This window comes from Syngnathus floridae, chromosome 6 (genome assembly GCF_059516105.1).
Source record: "Syngnathus floridae isolate MCC-2025c chromosome 6, RoL_Sflo_1.0, whole genome shotgun sequence".
Taxonomy (NCBI): Eukaryota; Metazoa; Chordata; class Actinopteri; order Syngnathiformes; family Syngnathidae; genus Syngnathus; species Syngnathus floridae.
The window spans coordinates 3506294-3531258 of NC_142418.1; the positions used below are offsets into that span (position 1 = coordinate 3506294).

At 43.5% G+C, this 24965-nt stretch overlaps 1 protein-coding gene and 1 long non-coding RNA gene across 19 annotated transcripts in view; one reads left to right on the plus strand and one right to left on the minus strand.

Annotated features, from left to right (window-relative positions):
• LOC148395952 (uncharacterized) overlaps nucleotides 1-24155 on the plus strand; it is a 64958-nt gene extending 40803 nt beyond the window's left edge. For 2 of the 9 annotated variants that reach the window (XR_015858916.1, XR_015858919.1), the window contains exons 3-5: nucleotides 21921-22026; nucleotides 22112-22495; nucleotides 22618-24155. This is a non-coding gene — a long non-coding RNA (uncharacterized LOC148395952). Of the gene's footprint in view, nucleotides 1-14811; nucleotides 22027-22111; nucleotides 22496-22617 lie in introns of those variants that run through there. The other 7 variants (XR_015858915.1, XR_015858914.1, XR_015858917.1 and 4 more) reach the window with 7 other exon arrangements.
• adat1 (adenosine deaminase tRNA specific 1) overlaps nucleotides 1-24965 on the minus strand; it is a 103758-nt gene that overhangs the window by 53457 nt on the left and 25336 nt on the right. For all 10 annotated transcript variants that reach the window (XR_015858911.1, XR_015858910.1, XM_088377787.1 and 7 more), the window contains exons 3-4: nucleotides 21228-21282; nucleotides 577-707 (exon numbers count right to left, since the gene is read on the minus strand). Coding sequence is in view for 8 of the 10 variants with exons in the window: in XM_088377787.1 (XP_088233913.1) it covers nucleotides 577-707; nucleotides 21228-21282 (186 nt within the window). In the remaining 2 variants the exon portion in view is untranslated. The remainder of the gene's footprint in view (nucleotides 1-576; nucleotides 708-21227; nucleotides 21283-24965) is intronic.

Below are 24965 nucleotides of genomic sequence, written 5' to 3' on the forward strand. Positions count from 1 at the left end.
GAGCCTCAGCTCGTAGACTCCCATGTGCCTCAGCAACGTGTCATGGCGGCCCCCTGTAAACAATCACATTTCTCAAACTCTCTCCCATAAAAGTGAACAGAACCAATTAAAGACTGATTTAATACATTGGTGCTGCTTATTTATGATTCCGTTGGATACTGATCCGTAAACGTACTCAAAAACATTAACGGAACAGCCTATTTTGAAATGAAATAGCCTCGCGGGTACAACAGCTATTCAGTGACGCCCCCTGACCACGGTTGCCATAATGCTGGGAAGCGATGCGACCTTGTAATTTACTAGTCGTACGAAAACGTACTGAAATATTTTGGCAGACCGCTGTGTACAACCAGTATGGATCAACAAATTCATCAATTGATCCATATATAAGGCGCTCTGCATTATATGGCACACTGTGGTTTTTTGAGTAAATTTTAAGTTTTTAAGTGCACTTATAGTGCGAAAAACACGGTAAACCAAAATAATCACAGACAAAAAACACATTCCAACACACAAACTCCATTCTGTTTTAAAAATCTGAAGTCATCCCTTTCACACAGTCAAGCTGAAACTTACATGGCGTATGACTGGAAAAGAAGAGGAAAGAAATTCCTGGGTGAAGTCTCCATTTCCCTTGATGCAATGTCTGACAAAACACGGAGCTTCCCCTTCCACTCACAGCTCTTTGCAACTCCTGGGTTAGATACCTACAAATATAGATACAAAAACCTTAAGCTCAATGAACACAAATCACTGATAGGCGAAGGTCTGGAAAGGTATGGCAGCAAACAGATGTAAAACTGATAACAATTTGGAGGAATACGGAGGACATATCACAACTTATATATGGGACAAAGCCCTTGACAGTAGGGTTGAAAGATTTAGCAGTTTTAGATCAGAACAGTGATCTCAGATAATGTGATTTCATGATCGTCAAAGCTGTGTTTTTGTTTTTTTTAAGGGTGGGGGGTGTCAGTGTTTGGAAGGGGAATGCCCTTCCATAAGAAAAATCCGGTGGCTACATTTGGTCTAGCCGTTTTTATTATCGCCCCTCTATTCCTCAAAGACAAAGATTTCCCGACATTTTGCATTGAAAACCGAATATAATGAGTTCAGAGGCGGGTTCCGGGGTTCTACTGTACATTATTCGAGAGAATTGATGAATTTATTTTTACCGATGACATTCTGAGCTTACAGCTTCTTTAAGACTTATTTGTTCAACCGTAGGCCACACACTGTGGCACTTTTGAAGTCGCAACAGAAAACAAAATGAAAACGCCACAGAGAGATCAATGTATTCTAATTAGGCGAGCTTAGACTTTGGTAATGTAAGATGGCCAACAGTAGCTTCACTTCTCGTAATAGTAATAGCACTCCTGTGTACATAATACACACAAAACCGCAAATGAATCAGGTACAGCAACCAACTCAGTGACCTAGTGGTCGAGTGTCCGCCCTGGGACTGGAAGGTTGTGGGTTCAAACCCCATCCGGGTCATACCAAAGACTATAAAAAATGGGACCCATTGCATCCCTGCTTGGCACTCAGCATTAAGGGTTGGAATTGGGGGGTTAGATCACCAAATGATTCCCAAGCGCGGCACCACTGCTGCTCACTGCTCCCCTCTCCCCCAGGGGATGGATGGATCAAAATCACACGGTTAAATGCAGAGGACAAATTTCACCACACCCAGATGTGTGTGTGACGACGATCATTGGGACTTTAACTTTACAGATGACATCAGCCATGACAAGGAGCTCATAAGTACAGTATATTAAATATTTGTAACATCAGCATTTATTTGCACCTCAAAGCACTGTATTAAGTTTTGAGATGTACAAAATAACATTTCTCAAACTTTTTAATCAATTTACCTTAGGCCTATATATTTTTATATTTTACAAAAAACAAAAATCAGATATGAAGAATAAATCTGTTTTCTGACCTTTTCAAAAATAAATATTTAGATTTCACATTTAAACAACTCATTCAGAAAAATGTCCATATTGATTTTTACACTTTTCAACTCACCATTACTGTGAAGGGATTCATTAAATTTGGCCAACCATCTTTAGAGTAAAACTAATCGCTAAAAGTATTTTAAGCATTTTGTTGATTTTTTCAGCGCAACCCACCAAGGTTCTTAGAAAGACCCGTAGCAACATGCTTAAAAATAAAAATACATGTTTGGCAATCGGTTAATCAAATTATGTCATTTAAAAAAAGCAGGGTGGTCAGTCAGCCATTGTACAGCTTTGTTCACTTCTTTTTGTCATTGTTATTGCGATATTTGTTGAAATGCTTCGGCGCTGTCCTGCAATGCATTGTTCGCATTTCGGTCAACAGTTACAACAAGCAGGTAGGATGTCCTGAACAAGAAAACACACAATGCTTAAAAGCTATGATGAGAAAATACATGCCAAAAGTATTTTTGAGGTTTGAAATATCGCCTTCTGTGTTAATTTATGACTGCTTTGTGCACTTTTCCTGTTGAGCTCTGCCAAGTCATTCTTTAAATCATAACTTTTCAACTGGTTTTGTCCAAGGGATCACCATTATAACCAGGAAGCAACTCAGGGAACACTGCTTTGGCGGAATATTATTTTATTTTGCATATTTTGCATTTAGGATAGACCTGATAATTGATAATTGATTCCAAGACCACCCGCGACAGGTGAAAATCCGCGATTCAGAGAAAGTATATTGTTACAATATTTGACATTTTACTGTATTTTTAAACACTTTTGTAAACATTTTAAAGTCAAACTGACTCTCGGAAACATTCTTATTTCTTTAGATAAATAAAAAAATTACGAAAATAAATAAGAGTAAATATCGTATTTTTCGCACCAAAAGGCGCACTGGATTATAAGACACACCCTCATTAAATTTTTTATTTTAAAAATTATTTCATATATAGGGTGCACCGGATAGAAAGGCGCACAAAATAGAAGCTTAACGGCAACAAACTGAGGTTGACTAGGGGTGCGGTATGCATCCACTAACCGATAACCAATGAGCCCTCTGTAAACAATCGCGTTTCTCAAACTATCTCCTATAAAATGATCGGAACTGACTAAAGTTCGATCTAACATTGGTACTGCTTACCTATGTTTCCTTTCCATATGGATCCGTAAATGTACTTGAAACATTAACAGAGCAGCCTATTTGGAGATGAAATAGCCTCGTGCGTATAGCAGCTATCATTATAGCATTAACCACCCGCAAACTCGTTCGGGACAAAGCGAAGTGCAGATCAGAGTTGCTGCTGATTCCGCTGACGCGAACGAAGTGAAATAGTGGATACGTAGCGCGACTGCACGAGGCTGAGCTAAAACGTGGTTGGAACTGCTCTTACAGTTCTAAGCCAATCAGTGGCAAGGATACAGATCAACATGTTCCCATTGGTCGTCCCCTCTACCGGCCAATAGTGTGCTGTAAAGTCATATGGGTAGACAAAGCCCTGCGCTCCAAGTGACGCCACAAAAAAAAAACACGATGCACCAAATATATCCGCAATATTTGAAAGATTTTGGGCCCTTCGCCAGAAAACTCCTCGGATCCAAATCCTATTGAACACTTGTGGTCAATCCTCAAGAGGCAGGTAAACAACAAAAACCCACAAATTCTGACAAACCTCAAGCCATCAGTCAGGATTTGGTTCAGAAGTTGATTAAAAGAATGCCAGGTAGAAGGACAGAGGTCTTGAAAAAGATGGGTCAACAGAGAAGTAAAAGTAGACATAGACATAGGAGTAGGGGGAAGGAGAAGAGGAAGAGGAGAATAAGGAGAAGGAGCAAGAAAAGGAGAAGAAGGAGGGGAACGAGAAGAAGGAGGAGAAAAAGGAGTCTGAGAATGAGAACAAGGAGTAGGAGGAGTAGGAATATGAGTAGGAGTAGGAGAAGAAGACTGAGGAGGAGAAGGAATAGGAGTAGTGGGAGATGGGGGAGACAGAGGAGGAGAATATATACCGTAATTTCTGGACTATAAGTCGCAGTTTTTTTCATAGTTTGGATGGGGGGGCGACTTATACTCAGGAGCGACTTATATATGTTTTTTTTTCACAAATTTTTACTTGATCATTAAGACATCACTTACAAGTATAGTTGACCACTTCCCATGTTATTTTTAGTATAGTTGATCACTTCACATGCTTTTATATCTTTATCTTGAACATATTCAAAACATAAAAAATAGAGAAAACATCAAATAAAGCAATTAACACTTTAAAGCACCATATCCAAGTCCACTGTCTGCTGTATGTACACTTGCTCCATTTTTGCTCCTATTATATTTATTATTATTATTTATAATTATTATTTGTTTATTTATCATTTATTCAACACTCTTATTTATTCATTGTTTGTGCCTTCTTGTTTTTTTTTTTTGTGTTGCTTGTATGCATATGTGTACTATCTCACCAAGGGATAGTGGAAACGTAATTTCAATCTCTTCGCGTGTCTTAGTATATAAAAAAAAAAAAATCAACGATAAAGCAGACTTTGACTTTGATAAAACAACCAAAAAAAATTATATTTTCAGACGAAACTGGATGAGGGCGCTCTAAATTTCACCGTTGGCCGTGACTCATCAACTGGGTGGGCTTAAGAAAAATGGCACCAAAAAGAAACTCATATTTTGCAGGTTACAAACTTCAAGTTGTAGGATATGCAGCTGAAAACAGTAATCGAGCAGCAGAAAGAAAGTTTGGAGAACCGTGATGTACCAATGGATTACTATTTCAAGTGACGTCAGTAGCGCGGCGCGGCGGTTGTTTACATACAAACGTGCCCACACAAGGACTGCCGGCATCATTAGCAGTGATCATTTCTAAGTGACACGGAGGACAAAGAGTTTGAAGGAATTAAGGATTTGGAGTGACATAGAAGGTTTGAAAAACTATTATGGCTTTTACGCACGCCCGGTCCTACTCTAGTGAGTCGGGGGCCGGCGCTCGGCCGAGTGGTTGTCCGCGAACGGTGCGCGAGGCTCGGACATGGCCATTACGCACGCCCGGTCTGTCTGGAAGTCCACGCCGCCACACACTTGGAAGTTTGTTTTGTTTAATAAAGATTCGTTTACCAAACCCACGTCTATCCTTGTACTTTGTTAACGCTACAATATAGTTATATAGTAGATCTGTGGAATGAAGACGAGGCTGACGTCATGGCGCACGCGCGGCGATGTTGACAAAGGACGAGGAATTTGATCGATGGATTTAATGGAATTAAAATGCACGGATGGTTTGATAATATTATTGGCTTGTATTATAGTTATTTGAAATAGTTTATCTATCGTTATATGAGCCTGTGGAATATTTTGAAATGCAAGCGTCCTCAGCCGTGCGCACCCATTGTTGACAAAGAACGATCGATGGATTTAATGAATTGAAGTGACACCGATGGTTTTATAAACATGTTATTCATGTAATAGTTGTCCTTAATCACTCTATATGTTACGTCAGGCCCGTTCTCAGCTCTTTGTTTGTGTTTGTCACGTTAGCATACCTATCGTTTAGCCTGTTGTTGCTATTTAATGAATTGGAGTGACACCGATGGTTTTATAAACATGTTATTCATGTAATAGTTGTCCTTAATCACTCTATATGTTACGTCAGGCCCGTTCTCAGCTCTTTGTTTGAGTTTGTCACGTTAGCATACCTATCGTTTAGCCTGTTGTTGCTATTTAATGAATTGGAGTGACACCGATGGTTTTATAAACATGTTATTCATGTAATAGTTGTCCTTAATCACTCTATATGTTACGTCAGGCTCGTTCTCAGCTCATTGTTTGAGTTTGTCACGTTAGCATACCTATCGTTTAGCCTGTTGTTGCTATTTAATGAATTGGAGTGACACTGATGGTTTTATAAACATGTTATTTATGTAATAGTTGTCCTTAATCACTCTATATGTTACGTCAGGCCCGTTCTCAGCTCTTTGTTTGTGTTTGTCACGTTAGCATACCTATCGTTTAGCCTGTTGTTGCTATTTAATGAATTGGAGTGACACCGATGGTTTTATAAACATGTTATTCATGTAATAGTTGTCCTTAATCACTCTATATGTTACGTCAGGCCCGTTCTCAGCTCTTTGTTTGAGTTTGTCACGTTAGCATACCTATCGTTTAGCCTGTTGTTGCTATTTAATGAATTGGAGTGACACCGATGGTTTTATAAACATGTTATTCATGTAATAGTTGTCCTTAATCACTCTATATGTTACGTCAGGCTCGTTCTCAGCTCATTGTTTGAGTTTGTCACGTTAGCATACCTATCGTTTAGCCTGTTGTTGCTATTTAATGAATTGGAGTGACACTGATGGTTTTATAAACATGTTATTTATGTAATAGTTGTCCTTAATCACTCTATATGTTACGTCAGGCCCGTTCTCAGCTCTTTGTTTGTGTTTGTCACGTTAGCATACCTATCGTTTAGCCTGTTGTTGCTATCGTTTAGCCTGTTGTTGCTCGTTCATGACTGTTTTTGGTGTGGGATTTTGTCGAATAAATTGCCCCCAAAATGCGACTTATACTCCGGAGCGACTTATATATGTTTTTTTTTCACTTTTTGGGGCATTTTATGGCTGGTGCGACTTATACTCCGGAGCGACTTATAGTCCGGAAAATACGGTATTTGCAGTTGGAAATAAATCTGCGTATTCTTTTTATTTTATTTATTTGACAGGGACAGTGTACATCAATGAACATTTCTGTAGATGGACCAGAATTAGCCAAGGGGATATTTTTCATCTGGAGTCCCTGAGGCAAGGTGTGGGTGTCTTGCCCAAGAAAACAACACGTGGCTCGGACAGAGTTGGGCTAGAACCACCGCCACAAATTTCTTGTTCTCTGCTCCAATCTCTGCTAAGCCCAACATTCAAACCATGGATAGTAGATAATGCAATAGTTCTTTGGTCTAACAGGCATGTTGGTAGACTTCAATACAGAAATAACACGTTTGTAAACAAAGTGGAAATGTCGCATAAAAATATTCTTTAGTATTCTGCAGATCCGCAGTCATGTTCGCAGCATAAGTACTGTACCTGTTTTTCAGGCATTCCAAATGACATGGCATTTACATTTTCTTGTTCCATTCCTCTCTCTGAGAGGTAGTAATATGTATCGATTGATGTATCCAGCTGAACCTCAATTTTACGCGCTTCGATTCTACGCAGTTTTCTATCTAGCGCGATTTGATCTGACCTCCGCAACTCTGACTCCCTTGCTGTATTAAAATTAGGACTTAAAACAAATCTGCTCTGTATTGCATACTCGCATTAATTTCTGCTTGATTCTATTTTATTCTTATTTTTCTACTTATTTAAATTTTTACCCCTGCCCCATCTATCTTATGTCTTGATTTTATGTAGTGTCCTTGGGGGACTTGGAAGGCCCTTATAAATGAAATGTAGTATTATTATTATTAGTATCACCATCATCATTAGTAATTTTTTTTTTTTTTTTTTTGCATTTTTGTCTTGGGAACTGGCCTGAATACTACTGACTGGATAGGACGAGGCAATTGTCTGTTTGTCTGCTCTGTGACAATACAGCGGGTAATGTCTACAGAGTGTTCTTGTGTGTTTGAGTGTGTGGGTGTATGTGTGTACGTCTGTCAGGCCAGCTTTGGTATGGATGAGTGTATGTATATGTCCATGGTCTAAAGTGCGTGTCTTTGTTGCTGGATCTCAGTAAATCTCACTCGTTACCTTGTGCATGGGATTTAATGAAATAAACAGTGAAGGAGAAGAGGTGACAAATTGCATTGACTATCATAGAAATATAAGTTGTAATCAGTATATTCCTGAGCAATTAAAACATTTAACAAATATAAATAACTGCTCTTTTTTGCATTTAAACATCAGGAGCTTGATTAGACATGATGATGATCTAGTTACTCTACTTACAAACACAGGCTGCAGCTTTGATGCAATTGGCTGCAGTGAAATTTGGCTGCATGACAAGTCATACACTGACATCTTAAATCTTAATGGCTATAAGTTGTTGCCTAAGAACAGATGTGGCAGATCTGGCGGTGGCGTGTGCCTATATATTTCCTCCGCTTACAATGTGAGGATATGTGATGACATTGTCATAGCAGACAACCACAGTGACTCGCTTTTTGTTGAAATAAGCGGAAAAAACAGGAAAAACCTCATTATTGGTGTAATCTATCGTCCCCCAGACGCTGATCTTGAAATCTTTAGGACTAAATTGGAGGAAGCATTATTTTCTATAAATGATAATAACAAAAGCTGTGTCCTCCTTGGCGACTTCAATGTTGATCTTTCCAAGGATGATACAGCCAAAAATTACTTTATAAACACATTACACATTACACTCTTCATCATTCTTTCCCATAATAAATACTTATACCAGAGTCACTCACTTGATCATTTCATCACAAATCTTCAAAACGTCACGCTTACTTCTGAAACTGTACTCTCTGAGATTTCTGATCATTTCCCGATTGTATTATTCATTGACCTCCCTGCTAGGCCCCCACCTCTTTCCAAAAAGGTTTTGGAAAGAGTAGTTTACAACAAACTTAACAGCTATCTAAACAAACTAAACATAATTGCCCCATCCCAGTATGGATTCAGAAAGGAAAACACTACATATATGGCACTACTTGACTTGGCCAAACTGGAGGAAGCATTATTCTCTATAAATGATAATAACAATAGCTGTGTCCTCCTTGGCGACTTCAATGTTGATCTTTCCAAGGAGGATGCAGCCAAAAATGACTTTATAAACACATTACACACTTCATCCTTCTTTCCCACCATAAATACTTATACCAGAGTCGCTCACACAACTAAGTCAATTATTGATAATTTCATCACAAATCTTCAAAACGCCACACTTACTTCTGGAACGGTACTCTCTGAGATTTCTGATCATTTCCCTATTGTATTATTCATTGACCTCCCTGCTAGGCCTCCACCTACTCGTCATACAATAAAAATACAAATACTCAATGAAGAAACGACATGACGTCTAGGTGAGGACCTGCAGACTAAGACATGGTATGGAATATATAATTGTAGTGATGTTGATGCGGCATTTGAAACTCCATCCATCCATCCATCCATCTTCTGAACCACTTAGTCCCCACGGGGGTCGCGGGCGTGCTGGAACCTATCCCAGCCATCAACGGGCAGGAGGCGGGGGACACCCTGAACTGGTTGCCAGCCAATCGCAGGGCACACAGAGACAAACAACCATCCGCACTCGCACTCACACCTAGGGACAATTTGGAGTGCTCAATCGGCCTACCAAGCATGTTTTTGGGATGTGGGAGGAAACCGGAGTGCCCGGAGAAAACCCACACAGGCCCGGGGAGAACATGCAAACTCCACACAGGGAGGGCCGGAGGTGGAATCGAACCCGCACCCTCTCCTAACTGTGAGGCGGACGTGCTACCCAGTGCGCCACCGAGCCGCCTCATTTGAAACTCTAACCAAAGAAATATCCGACTCTATTCAAAGGACCATTCCTGAGAAAACTATCACGTGCAGTACTAGTCAAAATCTATGGATCACTAAGGGCATATTAAAGTCTATTAAGCATAAAAATAAATTATATGAAAGATACATAAATAAACCTAACCATAATAATAAAAATGCATCTATTAATCATAGAAATACGCTTACACATATCAGAAAGCGGAAGGGTAATCATTTTGCGGACTTGATAAACGAATCACAGGATGATTCCAAGAAACCTTGGAGAGTACTGAACAAGGTCTTGAACAGAAGCCAAAAAACTCCTGTGTTCCCTGACCATGATAATAATAATAATAATAATAATAATAATAATAATAATAATAATAATAATAATAATAATAATAATAATAATAAATTATATTTGTAACTCACTTTACATTCGGAAGAATCTCAAAGTGCTACATGGCAAGTAAAACAAGAAAACAAAGCAAGGACAAGTATAAAACAACTGGACGACAACCAGGATATGAGAACAGGATTACGGAAATGCTAGAGTAAAGAGGTGAGTTTTTAGTCCGGTTTTGAAAGAGTCAGTGGATTGGGGTGCTCTTAGGTGGTCGGGGAGGGAGTTCCACAGTGTGGAGGCTGCATGGCAGAAGGCCCGGTATAATACAAGCAACATCACCAGAAACAACAGTCTTGCCGACAAATTCAATAACTACTTTGTCTCCATTGGTAGCAACATATCCAGTAAAATCAGTCAGTCTCAGGATGCCTCGATTAAAGACTACCTATCAGGTAATTAATTACCTGGGCTCTTTCTTCCTGAATCCAACTAACTGCGATGAAGTCTATAAAATAATCACGAATATGAAGAATTCAAACTCAGCTGGAACAGATGGTATCTCAAGAAAATTCTGAAAAGCATCTCCAATATAATAACTGCACCTCTTACATATTGCATCAATCTGTCTCTACTCTCTGGAGGAGTGCCACAAATGGCAAAACTTGCACGTATCACACCGGTCTTTAAATCTGGAGACAAGAACGATCTTAGCAACTACAGACCAATATCAATCTTGCCTTCTCTTTCCAAGGTCTTGGAAAGAGTAGTTTACAATAAACTTAACAGCTATCTAAACAAACTAAACATCTTTGCCCCATCCCAGTATGGATTCAGAAAGGAAAACACTACATATATGGTGGTACTTGACTTGACTGATGAAATCTACGATGCAATTGATAAAGGCGAATATGGTATTGGCATTTTTCTGGACTTGTCTAAAGCTTTTGATACCATTAAGATTGACATTCTTGTAAATAAATTACAACACTATGGTATTAGAGGCCTGGCGTTAGACTGGTTCCGCAGCTACCTGTTTGGAAGACATCAATATGTTTTTATTAACAACCATAAATCTTTATACAAACCCATTAATCATAGAGTTCCCCAAGGGTCCATTATGTGCTGACGATACAAACTTGTTTTTTTCGCACAAAAATCCAAATACACGTGAACAAATTATAAATAGTGAGTTAGCGAAAATAGACACATGGTTTAAATGCAACAAACTCTCCCTAAATGTCAATAAAACAAACCACATCGTATTCCATACCCCCCCAAAAAAAAGGACATTGACCAAATTTGCATACAAATCAACGGACAAAACATTGAAAGAGTCAGCGCCACTAAATTCCTGGGGCTCCACATTGACAAGTTCTTGAACTTTAAAAGACATATTGATGATCTCACAATCAAACTGTCTAAATATGTTGCTTTGTTCTTCAAATTGAGACATTACCTCCCACTCACTGCACTTCTTATTCTGTACAAGTCCTTGTTTGAACCTTATTTAAAAAATTGCAATATTATATGGTGTAACACATTTCCAACCCATTTAAAAAAGCTTGAGATACTTCAGAAAAAGGTCATACGTGCCATAACATGGTCTGAGTTTAACGCCCCCACTAAAATAATCTTCCACCGACACAATCTTCTGAGGCTTGTTGAACACAACTATTTCCAGAATGCTTGCGTCATGTATCAGACTGTCCATAAACGAAACCATAAACTGTGTCACCTTATCCCAATCTGTACTCTCAGCCACACCTACACCACCAGGAATAGCAATCTAATCATTGGGAAATAATGGAAATTAATATCTACAAGCTTTAGCATTGTGTGCAGAGGGCCACAGATTTGGAATGAGCTTGACAAAACACTAAAAATGTTGTAATCCATACCCATCTTCAAGGCAAATCTAAAAAATCAACTCCTATCAATGTATGTGCTGATCATTAATCGCATGAACACCTGTGTCCTGTTGTTAATTCATTAATTGCTAATGTACTTCACATCAAATCCAGTGTAACCAGAATACTGAGACTATCTATTACTTGTTGTATGTTTATTGTGTGTCTACTGCTTGTTGTGCCTTAGTGTGTTTATTGTTTATTGTCTATTATATATCTGTATGTTGTCCATAATGTAAGGATATCTGGCCAATATCTGATACTTATGGAAAACCGGGCCCCCTATTAATTAAAAGCTTTAAATAGCTTGCTTGGGGTGACTTTTCACGCATCCGACTGTGTAATACTGTTTGTTGTATCATGTTGTATGTCTTGGATATTGCGTGAATAAACTAAACTAAACTTAACTAAACTGTGTCTAAAAATGCGAGCTTCCAGACACAACTGTCCCTAAGTTAGAAATGAAATCAGGCATCAACAACGTGTTTCTTTTTTTTTGACAAAGATTTTAATGTAAAAAATATAAAGCATATCAGCAATGTTATTTACTGATATATTACTATAACTATTGCAGTATTTTGCATCACAGAGAACTGGGTTGTGCGATTATACACAATACACAGTAATAGGTCTCAAAATTACTCATCCTTCTGTAGCCGGGGATCAGACCGCCAAGATTCCTGCCTTTGGCCGCTGCTCAGCTCACTCTGCACCCAACCCCATTGGCCCCTCCCACCGGTGGTAAGCCCATGGTTCGCGTGTCTGCCTCACAGTTCAGAAGGTGCGGCTTCTATTTCACCTGTGGCCCTCCCTGTGTGAAATTTGCATGTTCTGCCCATGCCTGTGTGGGTTTTCTCCGGGCACCCCGGTTTTCTCCCACTGTCCAAAAACATGCATGGTAGGCTGATTGACCACTCCAAATTGACCGTAGGTGTGAGGGTAACTGTGGATGGTTGTGCGTCTCTGTGTGCCCTGCGTTTGTCTAGCAACCAGTTCACGGTGTCCCCCGCCTACTGCTCGATGATTGCTGGGATAGACTCCGGCACGCCCGAGTCCCCTGAGGGGACAAACGGTACAGAAAATGGATGGATGGACGTTATTTTTTTTTTATTTCAGAAAAACATATTGCATATTGGGGCCCGGCCGGGCACAGCCTGAAAAGGAAACGTGGGTCCCCCTTCCCATGGGCTCACCACCTGTGAGAGGGGCCAAAGGGGTCGGGTGCAGTGTGAGCTGGGCGGCGGCCAAAGGCAGGGACCTTGGCGGTCTGATCCCCGGCTGCAGAAGCTGGCTCTTGGGACATGGAATGTCACCTCTCTGGCTGGAAAGGAGCCCGAGCTGGTGTGCGAGGCAGAAAAATTCCGACTAGGTATAGTCGGACAAGCCTCCACGAACAGTTTGGGTTCCGGTACAAGCCCTCTCGAGAGGGGCTGGACTCTCTTCCACTCTGGAGTTGCCCACGGTGAGAGGCGTCGAGCAGGTGTGGGTATACTTATTCACACCAGTGGACGAGAGGGAAGCCTCCCTCCGCCTTCGGGTTGGGGGACGGGTCCTGGCTGTTGTTTGTGTCTATGCACCAAACGGCAGCTCAGAGTACCCACCCTTCTTGGAGTCTCTGGAGGAAGTGCTGGAGAGCGCTCCTTCTGGGGACTCCATCGTTCTACTGGGTGACTTCAATGCTCACGTGGGCAATGACAGTGAGACCTGGAAGGGCGTGATTGGGAGGAACGCCCCCCCCCCCCCGATCTGAACCCGAGCGGTGTTCTATTATTGGACTTCTGTGCTCGACACGGATTTTCAATAATGAACACCATGTTCAAACATAAAGGTGTCTATGTGTGCACTTGGCACCAGGAAACCCTAGGCCGCAGTTTGATGATCGACTTTGTAGTCGTGTCATCGGATTTGCGGCCGCATGTTTTGGACACTCGGGTGAAGAGAGGGGCGGAGCTGTCAACTGATCACCACCTGGTGGTGGGTTGGCTCCAATGGTGGGGGAAGATGCCGGTCCGACCTGGCAGACCCAAACGCTCTGTGAGGGTCTGCTGGGAACGTGTGGCAGAATCTCCTGTCAGGAGGAGCTTCAACTTCCACCTCCGGCAGAGCTTTTCCCACATCCCGGGGGAGGCGGGGGACATTGAGTCTGAGTGGACCCGACCGAAGCTGTGGCCGTAAGGTCGTTGGTACCTGTCGTGGTGGCAATCCCCGAACCCGCTGGTGGACACCGGCGGTAAGGGATCCCGTCAAGCTGAAAAAGGAGTCCTATCGGGCCGTTTTGGCCTGCGGGACTCCAGAGGCAGCTGGCAGGTACCGGATGGCCAAGCGGAACACGGCTTTGGCGGTTGCTGAGGCAAAAACCCGGGCGTGGGAGGAGTTTGGTGATGCAATGGAGAATGACTTCCGGACGGCTTCGAGGAAATTCTGGTCCACCATCCGGCGTCTCAGGAGGGGGAAGCAGTGCAACGTCAACACTGTTTACAGTGGGGATGGCGTGCTGCTGACCTCGACTCGGGACGTTGTGAGTCGGTGGGGAGAATACTTCAAAGACCTCCTCAATTCCACCTACTCGCCTTCCATTGAGGAAGCAGGGCCTGGAGACTCTGAGGCGGATTCTCCAATCTCTGGGGTCGAAGTCACTGAGGTAGTTAAAAAACTCCTCGGTGGCAAGGCCCCGGGGGTGGATGAGATCCGCCCGGAGTTCTTAAAGGCTCTGGATGTTGTGGGGCTGTCATGGCTGACACGCCTCTACAACATTACGTGGACATCGGGGACAGTGCCTCTGGATTGGCAGACTGGGGTGGTGGTTCCCCTCTTTCAGAAGGGGGACCGGAGGGTGTGTTCCAAATACAGGGGAATCACACTCCTCAGCCTCCCCGGTAAGGTCTATTCAGGGGTGCTGGAGAGGAGGGTCCGTCGGGAGGTCAAACCTCGGATTCAGGAGGAGCAGTGTGGCTTTTGTCCTGGCCGTGGAACAGTGGACCAGCTCTACACCCTCGGCAGGATCCTCGAGGGTGCATGGGAGTTCGCCCAACCAGTCCACAAGTGTTTTGTGGACTTGGAGAAGGCGTTCGACCGTGTCCCTCGGGAGGTTAGGTGGAGGGTGCTTCGGGAGTATGGGGTGCCGAACCAACTGATAAGGGCGGTTCGGTCCCTGTATCACCGATGCCAGAGTCTGGCCCGCATTTCCGGCAGTAAGTCGGATTCGTTCCCAGTGAGGGTTGGACTCCGCCAAGGCTGCCCTTTGTCACCGATTCTGTTCATAATTTTTATGGACAGAATTTCTAGGCGCAGCCGAGGCGTTGAGGGGGTCCGGTTTGGGGACCTCAGCATCTCGTCTCTGCTTTTTGCAGATGATGTGGTTCTGTTGCCTTCTTCAAGCCGTGATCTCCAGCTCTCACTGGAACGGTTCGCAGCTGAGTGTGAAGCGGTCGGGATGAGGTTCAGCACCTCCAAATCCGAGTCCATGGTCCTCAATCGGAAAAGGGTGGAATGCCCTCTCCGGATCGGGGATGAGATCCTGCCCCAAGTGGAGGAGTTCAAGTATCTTGGAGTCTTGTTCACGAGTGAGGGGAGGATGGAGCGCGAGATCGAAAGGCGGATCGGTGCAGCGTCGGCAGTAATGCGGACCCTGCACCGGTCCGTTGTGGTGAAGAGAGAGCTGAGCCAAAAGGCAAAGCTCTCAATTTACCGGTCGATTTACGCTCCTACCCTCACCTATGGTCACGAGCTATGGGTCGTGACCGAAAGAACGAGATCCCGGATACAAGCGGACGAAATGAGTTTTCTCCGCAGGATGTCCGGGCTCTCCCTTAGAGATAGGGTGAGAAGCTCGGTCATCCGGGAGAGACTCGGAGTAGAGTCGCTACTCCTCCACGTTGAGAGGAGCCAGATGAGGTGGCTCGGGCATCTTATCAGGATGCCTCCTGGACACCTCCCTGGGGAGGTGTTCAGGGCATGTCCCACCGGTCGGAGACCCCGGGGACAACCCAGGACGCGCTGGAGAGACTATGTCTCTCAGCTGGCCTGAGAATGCCTTGGGATCCCCCGGGATGAGCTGGATGAAGTGGCTGGGGAGAGGGAAGTCTGGGAGTCCCTCCTGAAGCTGCTGCCGCCGCGACCTGACCCCGGATAAGCGGAAGAAGATGGATGGATGGATATTGCATATCTACAACATATTCAAGTAACTACAAAGCATAACATGAGTCGGACATTTAAAAGACAAAAAAGAAGCTTGAAATAAACTCGACAAAATACCACTATTTAAACACAAAATGTACTACTTAGCCATGATAGAAAATGCAAAATCCCAGAAATAATGTCTAAAAATCATATCAATGTAGATGAAAGGCAAATGTGGCTATTATAAACAAGTAGCTATCTAGATACACGGTTGTTATCGTGCGAACATGTTTGTGATAAAGGGCTATATACCATATTTTCTGCATTATATGGCGCAGACTCAATTCCAGGGGCTTTTCTGTACTTAATCCACACGTATCATTATAGGACGCATGCATGCCATGGCTTACGGTAAGAAAAAACAAACGTCACAGGAGCAAGGCCGTCAGTTCCGTTGTACTTTACTCACATTGTTAATCGATATTATTACACAAATCCATCAAAGTCCTCATCTTCTGCATCCAAATTAAACAGTTGGGCAACTTCACCATTAAACATGCCAAGTTTCCTCCTCTCATTGTCTCGTTATTTTTTGGCAAGGATCCTGCCTTTCCAGAAAGCTTGAGTTGTGCCTCAAAACCATGTCTCTTTTTCGATGCCATTGTAGAGGGTCATAATGCTGTTTGCTTTGCACAAAGCGGCACAGGTATGTACTCTACGTGTTACGTACAATCCTCTGATTGGTTTCTGCCCCGATCTACATACAACGTAATCGGAATCGGAATCAATCTTTATTTGCCAAGTTTGAGCATGCCAGACAAGGAATTTGACTCCAGTACATCTCGGCCTCTGTACAACATTTAGGTAGCTCACAACATTCAGGACAACATATGCAAAAATTGACAATTATTCTCAAACATCCACTGATCTTAACCTCCCAGGAGGGCAAGGAAAAACTCAAAACTCCTACTAGGGGAAATGAGAAACCTTGAGAAGAGACCACAGATGGGAGGATCCCTCTTCCAGGATGACCAGGCTGCAATGGATGCAGAGAGGACACATAGTACACATAATATGGACAATTCAAAGGTAAAGCATCGAGAGCAGGATGTACTCTGATTGATTCATCGGGTCTACATATTACGCCAGTATATTACGTCTCAGTGTGGCGGAAGCCACACAAAACAACTTTACAGATTTTGGAATTCGATCCACACAAAAGGTGCACCGTTGAGAAAATTCAAGTCTTTCAAGTGCATCTTATGGTGCGGAAAATACGGTGAATAAAATTGACTTGACTTGAACTCAACTCTTCAGCTTGAACCTCTGTGATCAGGCAGGTGCAGATTTCCGGACACAGACGTGCTGTGCAGTCTGTATGGATTTAGTATGGACACCGCAATGCATCTGTTCCGCAGGTGTTAGTCTCTGTTTTAAGCCACCGATTGTCAACCGGTGATTAACGGCCCTCTAGTGGTCTGTGGTGATATTGAGGGCTGCAAAATTGGATATGAAAAATAATTGTAACAGTTTTAAAAATAAAATTTACTCATTATTTAGACCTGATTTATTTTCTAGCTAATTTTGTGAATCATTAACCCATCCAAATTATGTCAAATGTAGTAGCTGTGCTCAGCACGGGACACATCACCCTGATTGACCACGGGTTTTCGGTACTTCATTTTACAATGATGCATTCACGGGCTATCGGTTATGTGTATGTGCTTGTCCAAGCTGGCGAAAAGCCCTCCCTCCTGTTGTGTTCGGGCCGACAGTCACGCTCTCGCGCTGTTGTAACTGTTAAAGAGCAGCCATGGTTGGATTCGACGAAATCCAACACCAAGAACAGACATGAACGAGCAACAACAGGCTAAATGATACGGTATGCTAACGTGACATAAACACAAACGAAAAGCTGAGAAAGGGCCAGACATAACATTAACTGTTATCCAAATAACTATAACATAAATAACACCTTTATCAAACTATCTGTGTCACTCCAAATCATTAAATCCATCGATTGTCCTTTATGTAAACAATGCCGGGTTTGCGCCGCGCCGCCGGACTCGTCGTCAGTTGCAGTTCAAATTATTCCCCAGGCCCATATAACGATTATATAAATTATATATCAAATAACTATTATATAAACAACAATATTATCAAACCATCTGTGTCACTGTAAATCATTAAATCCAACGATCGTCCTTTATGGAATCAACGCCACGTGTGCGCGGCGCCGCTGACGTCAGACACATCAGTTGCAGTTCAAATTATTCCACAGGGCCATATAACGATATATAAAGTATATATCAAATTCCTATTATATAAACAACAATATTATCAAACCATCAGTGTCTGCAAATCATTAAATCTATTGATCGTCCTTTATGGAATCAACGCCGCGTGTGCGCCGCGCCGCTGTCATTGGACTCGTCAGTTGCAGTTCAAATTATTCCACAGGCCCATATAACGATATATAAAGTATATATCAAATTCCTATTATATAAACAACATTATCAAACCATCTGTGTCACTCCAAATCATTAAATCTATCGATCAAAATCTTCGTCCTTTATGTAAACAACGCCGCGTGTGCGCTGCGCCGCTGACGTGGGACTCGTCTTCAGTTGCAGTTCAAATTATTCCACAGGGCCATATAATTGTAAACAACAATTTTATCAAACAATCTGTCACTCCAAGTCATTAAATCCCGTGATCGAATCATTTGTCCTTTGTGTAAACAACGCCGCGCGTGCGCCGCGCGTGCGCTGCTGACGTCAGTTGCAGTTCAAATTACAGTTATCCCTTGCTACATTGCGGTTTGTTTATCGCGGTTTCACTACATCGCGGATTTTTTAATTTTTAAAATTTGTGAATAATTTCACATATAAGTCGCTCCCGAGTATAAGTCGCTCACCCACCCAAACTATGAAAAAAAACGCTACTTGTAGTCCGAAAAATACGGTACTCACAAAAAGTGTACTGAAACCGAACCTAAAACCATGTCACAAAAACCGAGGTACGCACTATACCAGGTCTGTACCGTTGCACCTCTAGTCCATAAACTCCAAAATAATCACTGATCGTTTTGAAATTTTCTTAGCTTTAAATGGGTATTAGTAGAGATGTGCGTAGTGATTTTGGAGATAATAGCTAAGTTTTCTGACAGTTTCATTCACAGTGTAGCAGTCACAATCCTAACCTCAGGCTCACGTCCTGATAAATCTATCTTTCTCTTTCTAAATGACATTAGTTTGCCAAGGCGCTCTTGCTGCAAAGACAGCACTTACCGTATTTGCCGGTGTATTGGTCGACCTTTTTCGATCCAAAATCGACCGAAAAAAATCGACCTCGACTTATACACCGAGTCATAAAATTTAACTTCGTATTCATCGCTTCAAATGTGATGGTAACCAAGGCCGTTTCTCGTGCATCTCATTGTGCGTGGGTGTGCGTCCGTCAGGCTCATCAAACAGCGAGAAACTGAATCATTATAAAGCGTTCGTCGCATTAACACGCATCCTCAGCAACAATTTCAAATATTCTCACCTCAATAACGGACATCGAAAGCCAGACAGCGACGATGACTGCTAGGGGGAAGTACTGGGTATTGAGCGAATGTGTGAGTCATCGCGCGTCAAGCAACGACAATAACTACCGGTCAATCGCCATGTCTAAATGAATGTCGTTGGACTTAGAAAATATTCGCCAAACTTGGCCAGACTTCCAGGGGAAGAGGCCGAATTTTCATTTGTTCTGGCCGACCGGAGGAACCAGCCGAGGCGGACACTTTACGGCGGTTGAGTCGTTCGCACTTTGAAAATATTTGCCAAACTTGGCCAGACTTCCAGGGGAAGAGGCCGAATTTTCACTTGTGGTGGCCGACATGGGGAACCAGCCGAGGCGGACACTTTACGGCGGTTGAGTCGTTGGCACTTAGAAAATATTCGCCAAACTTGGCCAGACTTCCAGGGGAAGAGGCCGAATTTTCACTTGTTCTGGCCGACATGGGGAATCAGCCGAGGCGGACTCTTTATGGCGCAAGAGCCGTGCGCGAGTGCGCGGCCCGCTGGAAGTCGAATGAGGCGCCGCGATTTCATCCGCGGTGCTTATAAAGTGCCGATCCGCTCGGCGGGAGCTATTTTCGGCCACTTGGCGCGTGCGCACGGCCTCCCGGATGTGCCGGGCGGCGTGCGCGAGCTCGCCGGCCGCTGGAAGTCGAATGAGGCGCCGCGATCTCCTCCGCGGTGTTTATAAACAGCCGATCCGCTCGGCGGGAGCTATTTTCGGCCACTTGGCGCGTGCACACGGCCTCCCGGATGTGCCGGGCGGCGTGCGCGAGCTCGCCGGCCGCTGGAAGTCGAATGAGGCTCCGCGATTTCATCCGCGGTGCTTATAAAGTGCCGATCCGCTCGGCGGGAGCTATTTTCGGCCACTTGGCGCGTGCGCACGGCCCACCGGATGTGCCGGGCGGCGTGCGCGAGCTCGCCGGCCGCTGGAAGTCGAATGAGGCTCCGCGATCTCCTCCGCGGTGCTTATAAACAGCCGATCCGCTCGGCGGGAGCTATTTTCGGCCACTTGGCGCGTGCGCACGGCCTCCCGGATGTGCCGGGCGGCGTGCGCGAGCTCGCCGGCCGCTGGAAGTCGAATGAGGCCCCGCGATCTCCTCCGCGGTGCTTATAAACAGCCGATCCGCTCGGCGGGAGCTATTTCCGGCCACTTGGCGCGTGCGCACGGCCTCCCGGTGGTGCCAGGCGGCGTGCACGAGTGCGCTGGCCGCTGGAAGTCGAATGAGGCTCCACGATCTCCTCCGCGGTGCTTATAAAGTGCCGATCCGCTCGGCTTGGAGCTATTTTCGGCCTCCCGGTGGTGCCGGGCGCGTGCGCGAGCTCGCCGGCCGCTGGAAGTCGAATGAGGCTCCGCAATCTCCTCCGCGGTGCTTATAAACAGCCGATCCGCTCGGCTGGAGCTATTTCCGGCCACTGCGCATGCGCACGGCCTCCCGGAATTTGAACACATTTCGTCAATAAATTTCGCATATTTCTGATTGAATTTTGAAGTTTAATATAATGCAACAATTGAGCTCGACTTATACAAAGGATATATCATAAATCGTAAATTTCCGTCAAATTTTAGGGGGTCGACTTATACACCGAGTCGACTTATACACCGGCAAATACGGTATACTTTGCCATGTATGGAAGTCAGGAGGAAGTATAGTGCAAACTGCACTCAGCTGTAAGACGTCTTGTGTGTGTTTGTGGTGGTATATCAGTCGAGCAATATCCTTTGTGAATAGGATGTTAACATGGATCAAACTGCAGGTGCAGATGCAGTCCAGTTTAAGGATTAACAGTGGCCACAGTTCATCCATTGTGGTTTCGGCTCTGTGTGTAAAGTACCCACCTGAGACAACCTCTTCTGGCAATGACTTCTGCATGGCTGTCATTGAGCACATCACCTGAGCAGAGTAAAAGAAAATTGAATCTGTATGACAGACCTATACAGTATGTATTTAAATTACACATCAGCTAATCGTAGACCATACACAGCAAAACACCAGAGTGCACTCATTCATAGCCATTGTTTTTTGACCCAATAAAGCAGGGCTGTCAAACCTTTCATTGTGGGCCTCACTAGTTATGGTTGCCCTGAAGATGTCATGTCCAACAGGGAAACTACGTACATACATGAACTGATCATCGCTAGGGGAGTTAGCATATGCCTGGTTTGTTTGGTATAAATACATGAATGAATAACAACAAAATGCAAAACATTAAAAGCACATATTTTGTGAACACATAATTGCATTTAAGATAAAAAAAACATCAGCAGCTTAAGTCTTTCCTTTTTAGGAAAGAGAAATTTCTGTCTGATTATTAAAAACACCTACGACTGATGTAAGATTTGTTCACAATCAAATTAATATCTGAAAAAAAATCAAACAAATGTTGCTTCAATTCATGAACTTTGCTTATGCTTTAATGTACAAACTGTCACCACATGGAAAAGTTACTTGTGCTTTTTCCCATACAGCATGAACTTTGTTTGCGTCATGCGTAACGTGTGACTTTTTGTTTTGTTTTACCCCTCCGTGAGTCGTCACCTTACTATGGTGGAATGGGTTAGCATGTGATCCAAGGAGTTATGTTGTCTGGAGCTTTATAACCCTGGCAGGGTCACCCATGGCACAAGGTCTTAGTAGGTGAGGGACCAGACAAGGCATGACCGAAGAGACCCCTTATGACGAGAACAATTAACGTATCTGATTTTCCCTTTCCCGGATGCAGGTCACCGGGGCCGCTCTATGGAGCCAGGCCTGGAGGTGGGGCTCAAAGGCGAGCACCTGGCAGAGCCCGAAAGGAATAAGTGGGTCCACTCTCCCATGCGATCACCACCTGTAGGAGGGATCAAAGGGGTAGTGGAATGTGAGCCTGGCGGCAATCAAAAGCCCTTGGAGATCGGATCACCAGCAAAAGAAGGGACATGGACTCTCTGGCAGGAAATGGACTCTCTGGCAGGAAATGAGCTCGAGGTGTACGAGGCAGATTAAATTCCAACTCGACATAGTCGAACTCGCCTCCACATACAGCTTGGGTTCTGGTACCAGTCGTCTTGAGAGGAGCTGGAATCTCTTCCACTCTGGAGTTGCCCATGGTGAGAGACCCGAGCAGGTACATACTTATTGCCCCTCGGCTCGGTGCATGTACATTGGGGTTCACCCAGGTAAATAAGAGGGAAGCCTTCGGGTGGGGGGGCAGGTCCTGACTGTTGTTTGTACCTATGTTGCAAACAGCCATAACCCTGGCAGACATCACCAAAACACTGGCATTTGTCTCTCCTGAGGAACTTTCTATTTGGTTGTTTCACGCCAAGAAGGGGAGTGATGACCTGTGGAGAGGTTTGTTTGAAAAAGTGGCTCTTCCGGTGAGTTCTCTCAGTAAATCACTGATACAGGAAGTACATCAGCTTGCATACTATTTGGCCACAAGAGCCATGTTAACCAAGTCTGTCAGGCCTTGAAATTAAACCTATTCTTGCGATACAACCAGGCACATTCAAGCCCACATCATTTCCAGGGGAGGAAATCATCATTGAATGCACAGACACAATCAACCGTGCATATAAGAAGTACTTATTGTTGATGGAGGATTCCTTTTCGAGATGCCTGAAGGCATGCACTGCAGCCCGTGAGGACTCCATAACTGTCATCAAAGCGCTGGTGATTTCATCCCATCACACTTTCCTCAATTGATCAAATCAGACAATTGGATGCATTTTTCAAACAAACACCTGCAACAAGTGGGTAAAATGTTGGGTATAAAAAACAAATTTGCAACAGTATATCGTCCTCAGTCACAAGGAAGCGGGTAGGAAATAAAAAATGAATTAATGAATCGAACAAAAACAAAGTGGCAAAGATTGTGGCTACAACTGGGCTTAATTGGCAGGATGCCCTCCCAATTGCATTGCTGCACATCAGAAAAAACCTCAATCGCAGCACAGGTTACACACTCCATTTGAATTATAGACAGGCAGCCAAATGTTGATGCCACCACAATTAACACCACAGGTGCTCCAGTGGACCAGCCAAAGACCTATAAACTATACTAGGACCAGCTGCATGATGTGACGAACAGTTTGTTTCTCCAGGTGGCGGACAGTGTTTCTCCAGCTGCCACAGAACCAGAAGCAACACTGACTTCCATCTACTTGAGACTATTTGAGATGATTGGGCCGTGTAGGAGGTGGTCACCAGAACCAACAAAAAAACTCAAGGGATGTGGATTCGCATCTTGGCATAGTGGTGAGTTTGTTGGACCATTAGGGGCTGAAGATGGAATTAAAATGAACTCCCAGACCTTCTGCCTGGTTTTAGAAGACACCTTATTCAAGCAGTGGTGCAGGAAAAAGTCTGCATCTTTCAAGAATACCACGATTTTTATGCAGGACAATGCTCCCTCACTTGTCGTGAAGTACTCCGCTGTGTGGCTCACCAGTAAAGGCCTTAAAGATGATAGAATAATGACGTGGCCTCCTTCTTCACCTGACTTAAATTCTAGTGAAAACTCGTGGGCCCTTGCTAAATGGGAGATTTACGCTGAAGGAAAACAGTACACCTCTGTGAACAATGTCTGTGAGGGGGTGCTTGTTGCTGCACAAAAAGTTAATCGTCAACAGATCAAGAAACTGATAAACTCCATGGATGGAAGTCATACAACTGCTGTTTTTTAACTGCTGTTTTGGTCACTGAATATTTTTTAAATGTTAATTTGTAAATGCTGTTTATTATTCTCACTCTAACAAATGAAAATAAACAAGTGAGATGGGAAATTCTCCAGTTTTACTTTAGTTGCATAATAATTTTGTACACTAATAGTTGCCTAATAATTGTGCATTGTGCACACAGAAACTTTCCCAAGAAAGCCAGAATCTCACTTTTACTCTCTTGAATATTCAACTTTGAGGTTTATTAACATTATGTTTGACCAAGACCATTGTAGTTTTTTAAATAAAATTACTCCTCAAAAATACAACCTGCCTAATAATTGTGCACAGTGTTGCCTAATATTTGTTGCTGATTTTGAATGATGTGCAGGACCTCAGTAATATTAAAATTTTGAGTGAGTATATATTTGTGAATAAAATGCACCCAATGAGTTTCTGCACTTGATGTGCATTTTTCAAGTACTTACACTTTAAAGTTTTACTTTGGAGAATATTTGTTTGTAAGCAGCAATTCGTCGATCTTTGCCAGTTTCAGCCACATCATAGCTGGGACCCCGGCAGGGCATCTTGGCTGCTCAACTGTCTTTGTTCACCGAGCAAATAGAAACATATAGTAAGTATGGCTTTGAAAAACATGTACCGTATTTTTCGGACTAAAAGTCGCTCCGGAATATATGTCGCATTAGCCATAAAATGCACAATATAGTGAAAAAAAACATTTAAGTCGCTCCAGAGTATAGGTCGCGTTTTGGGGGAAATGTATTAGACAAAATCCAACACCAAGAACAGACATGAACGAGCAACAACAGGCTAAACGATACGGTATGCTAACATGACAAACACAAACAAAGAGCTGAGAACGGGCCTGACGTAACATTGACAGTCAACCAAATAACTATAACATAAATAAGACCT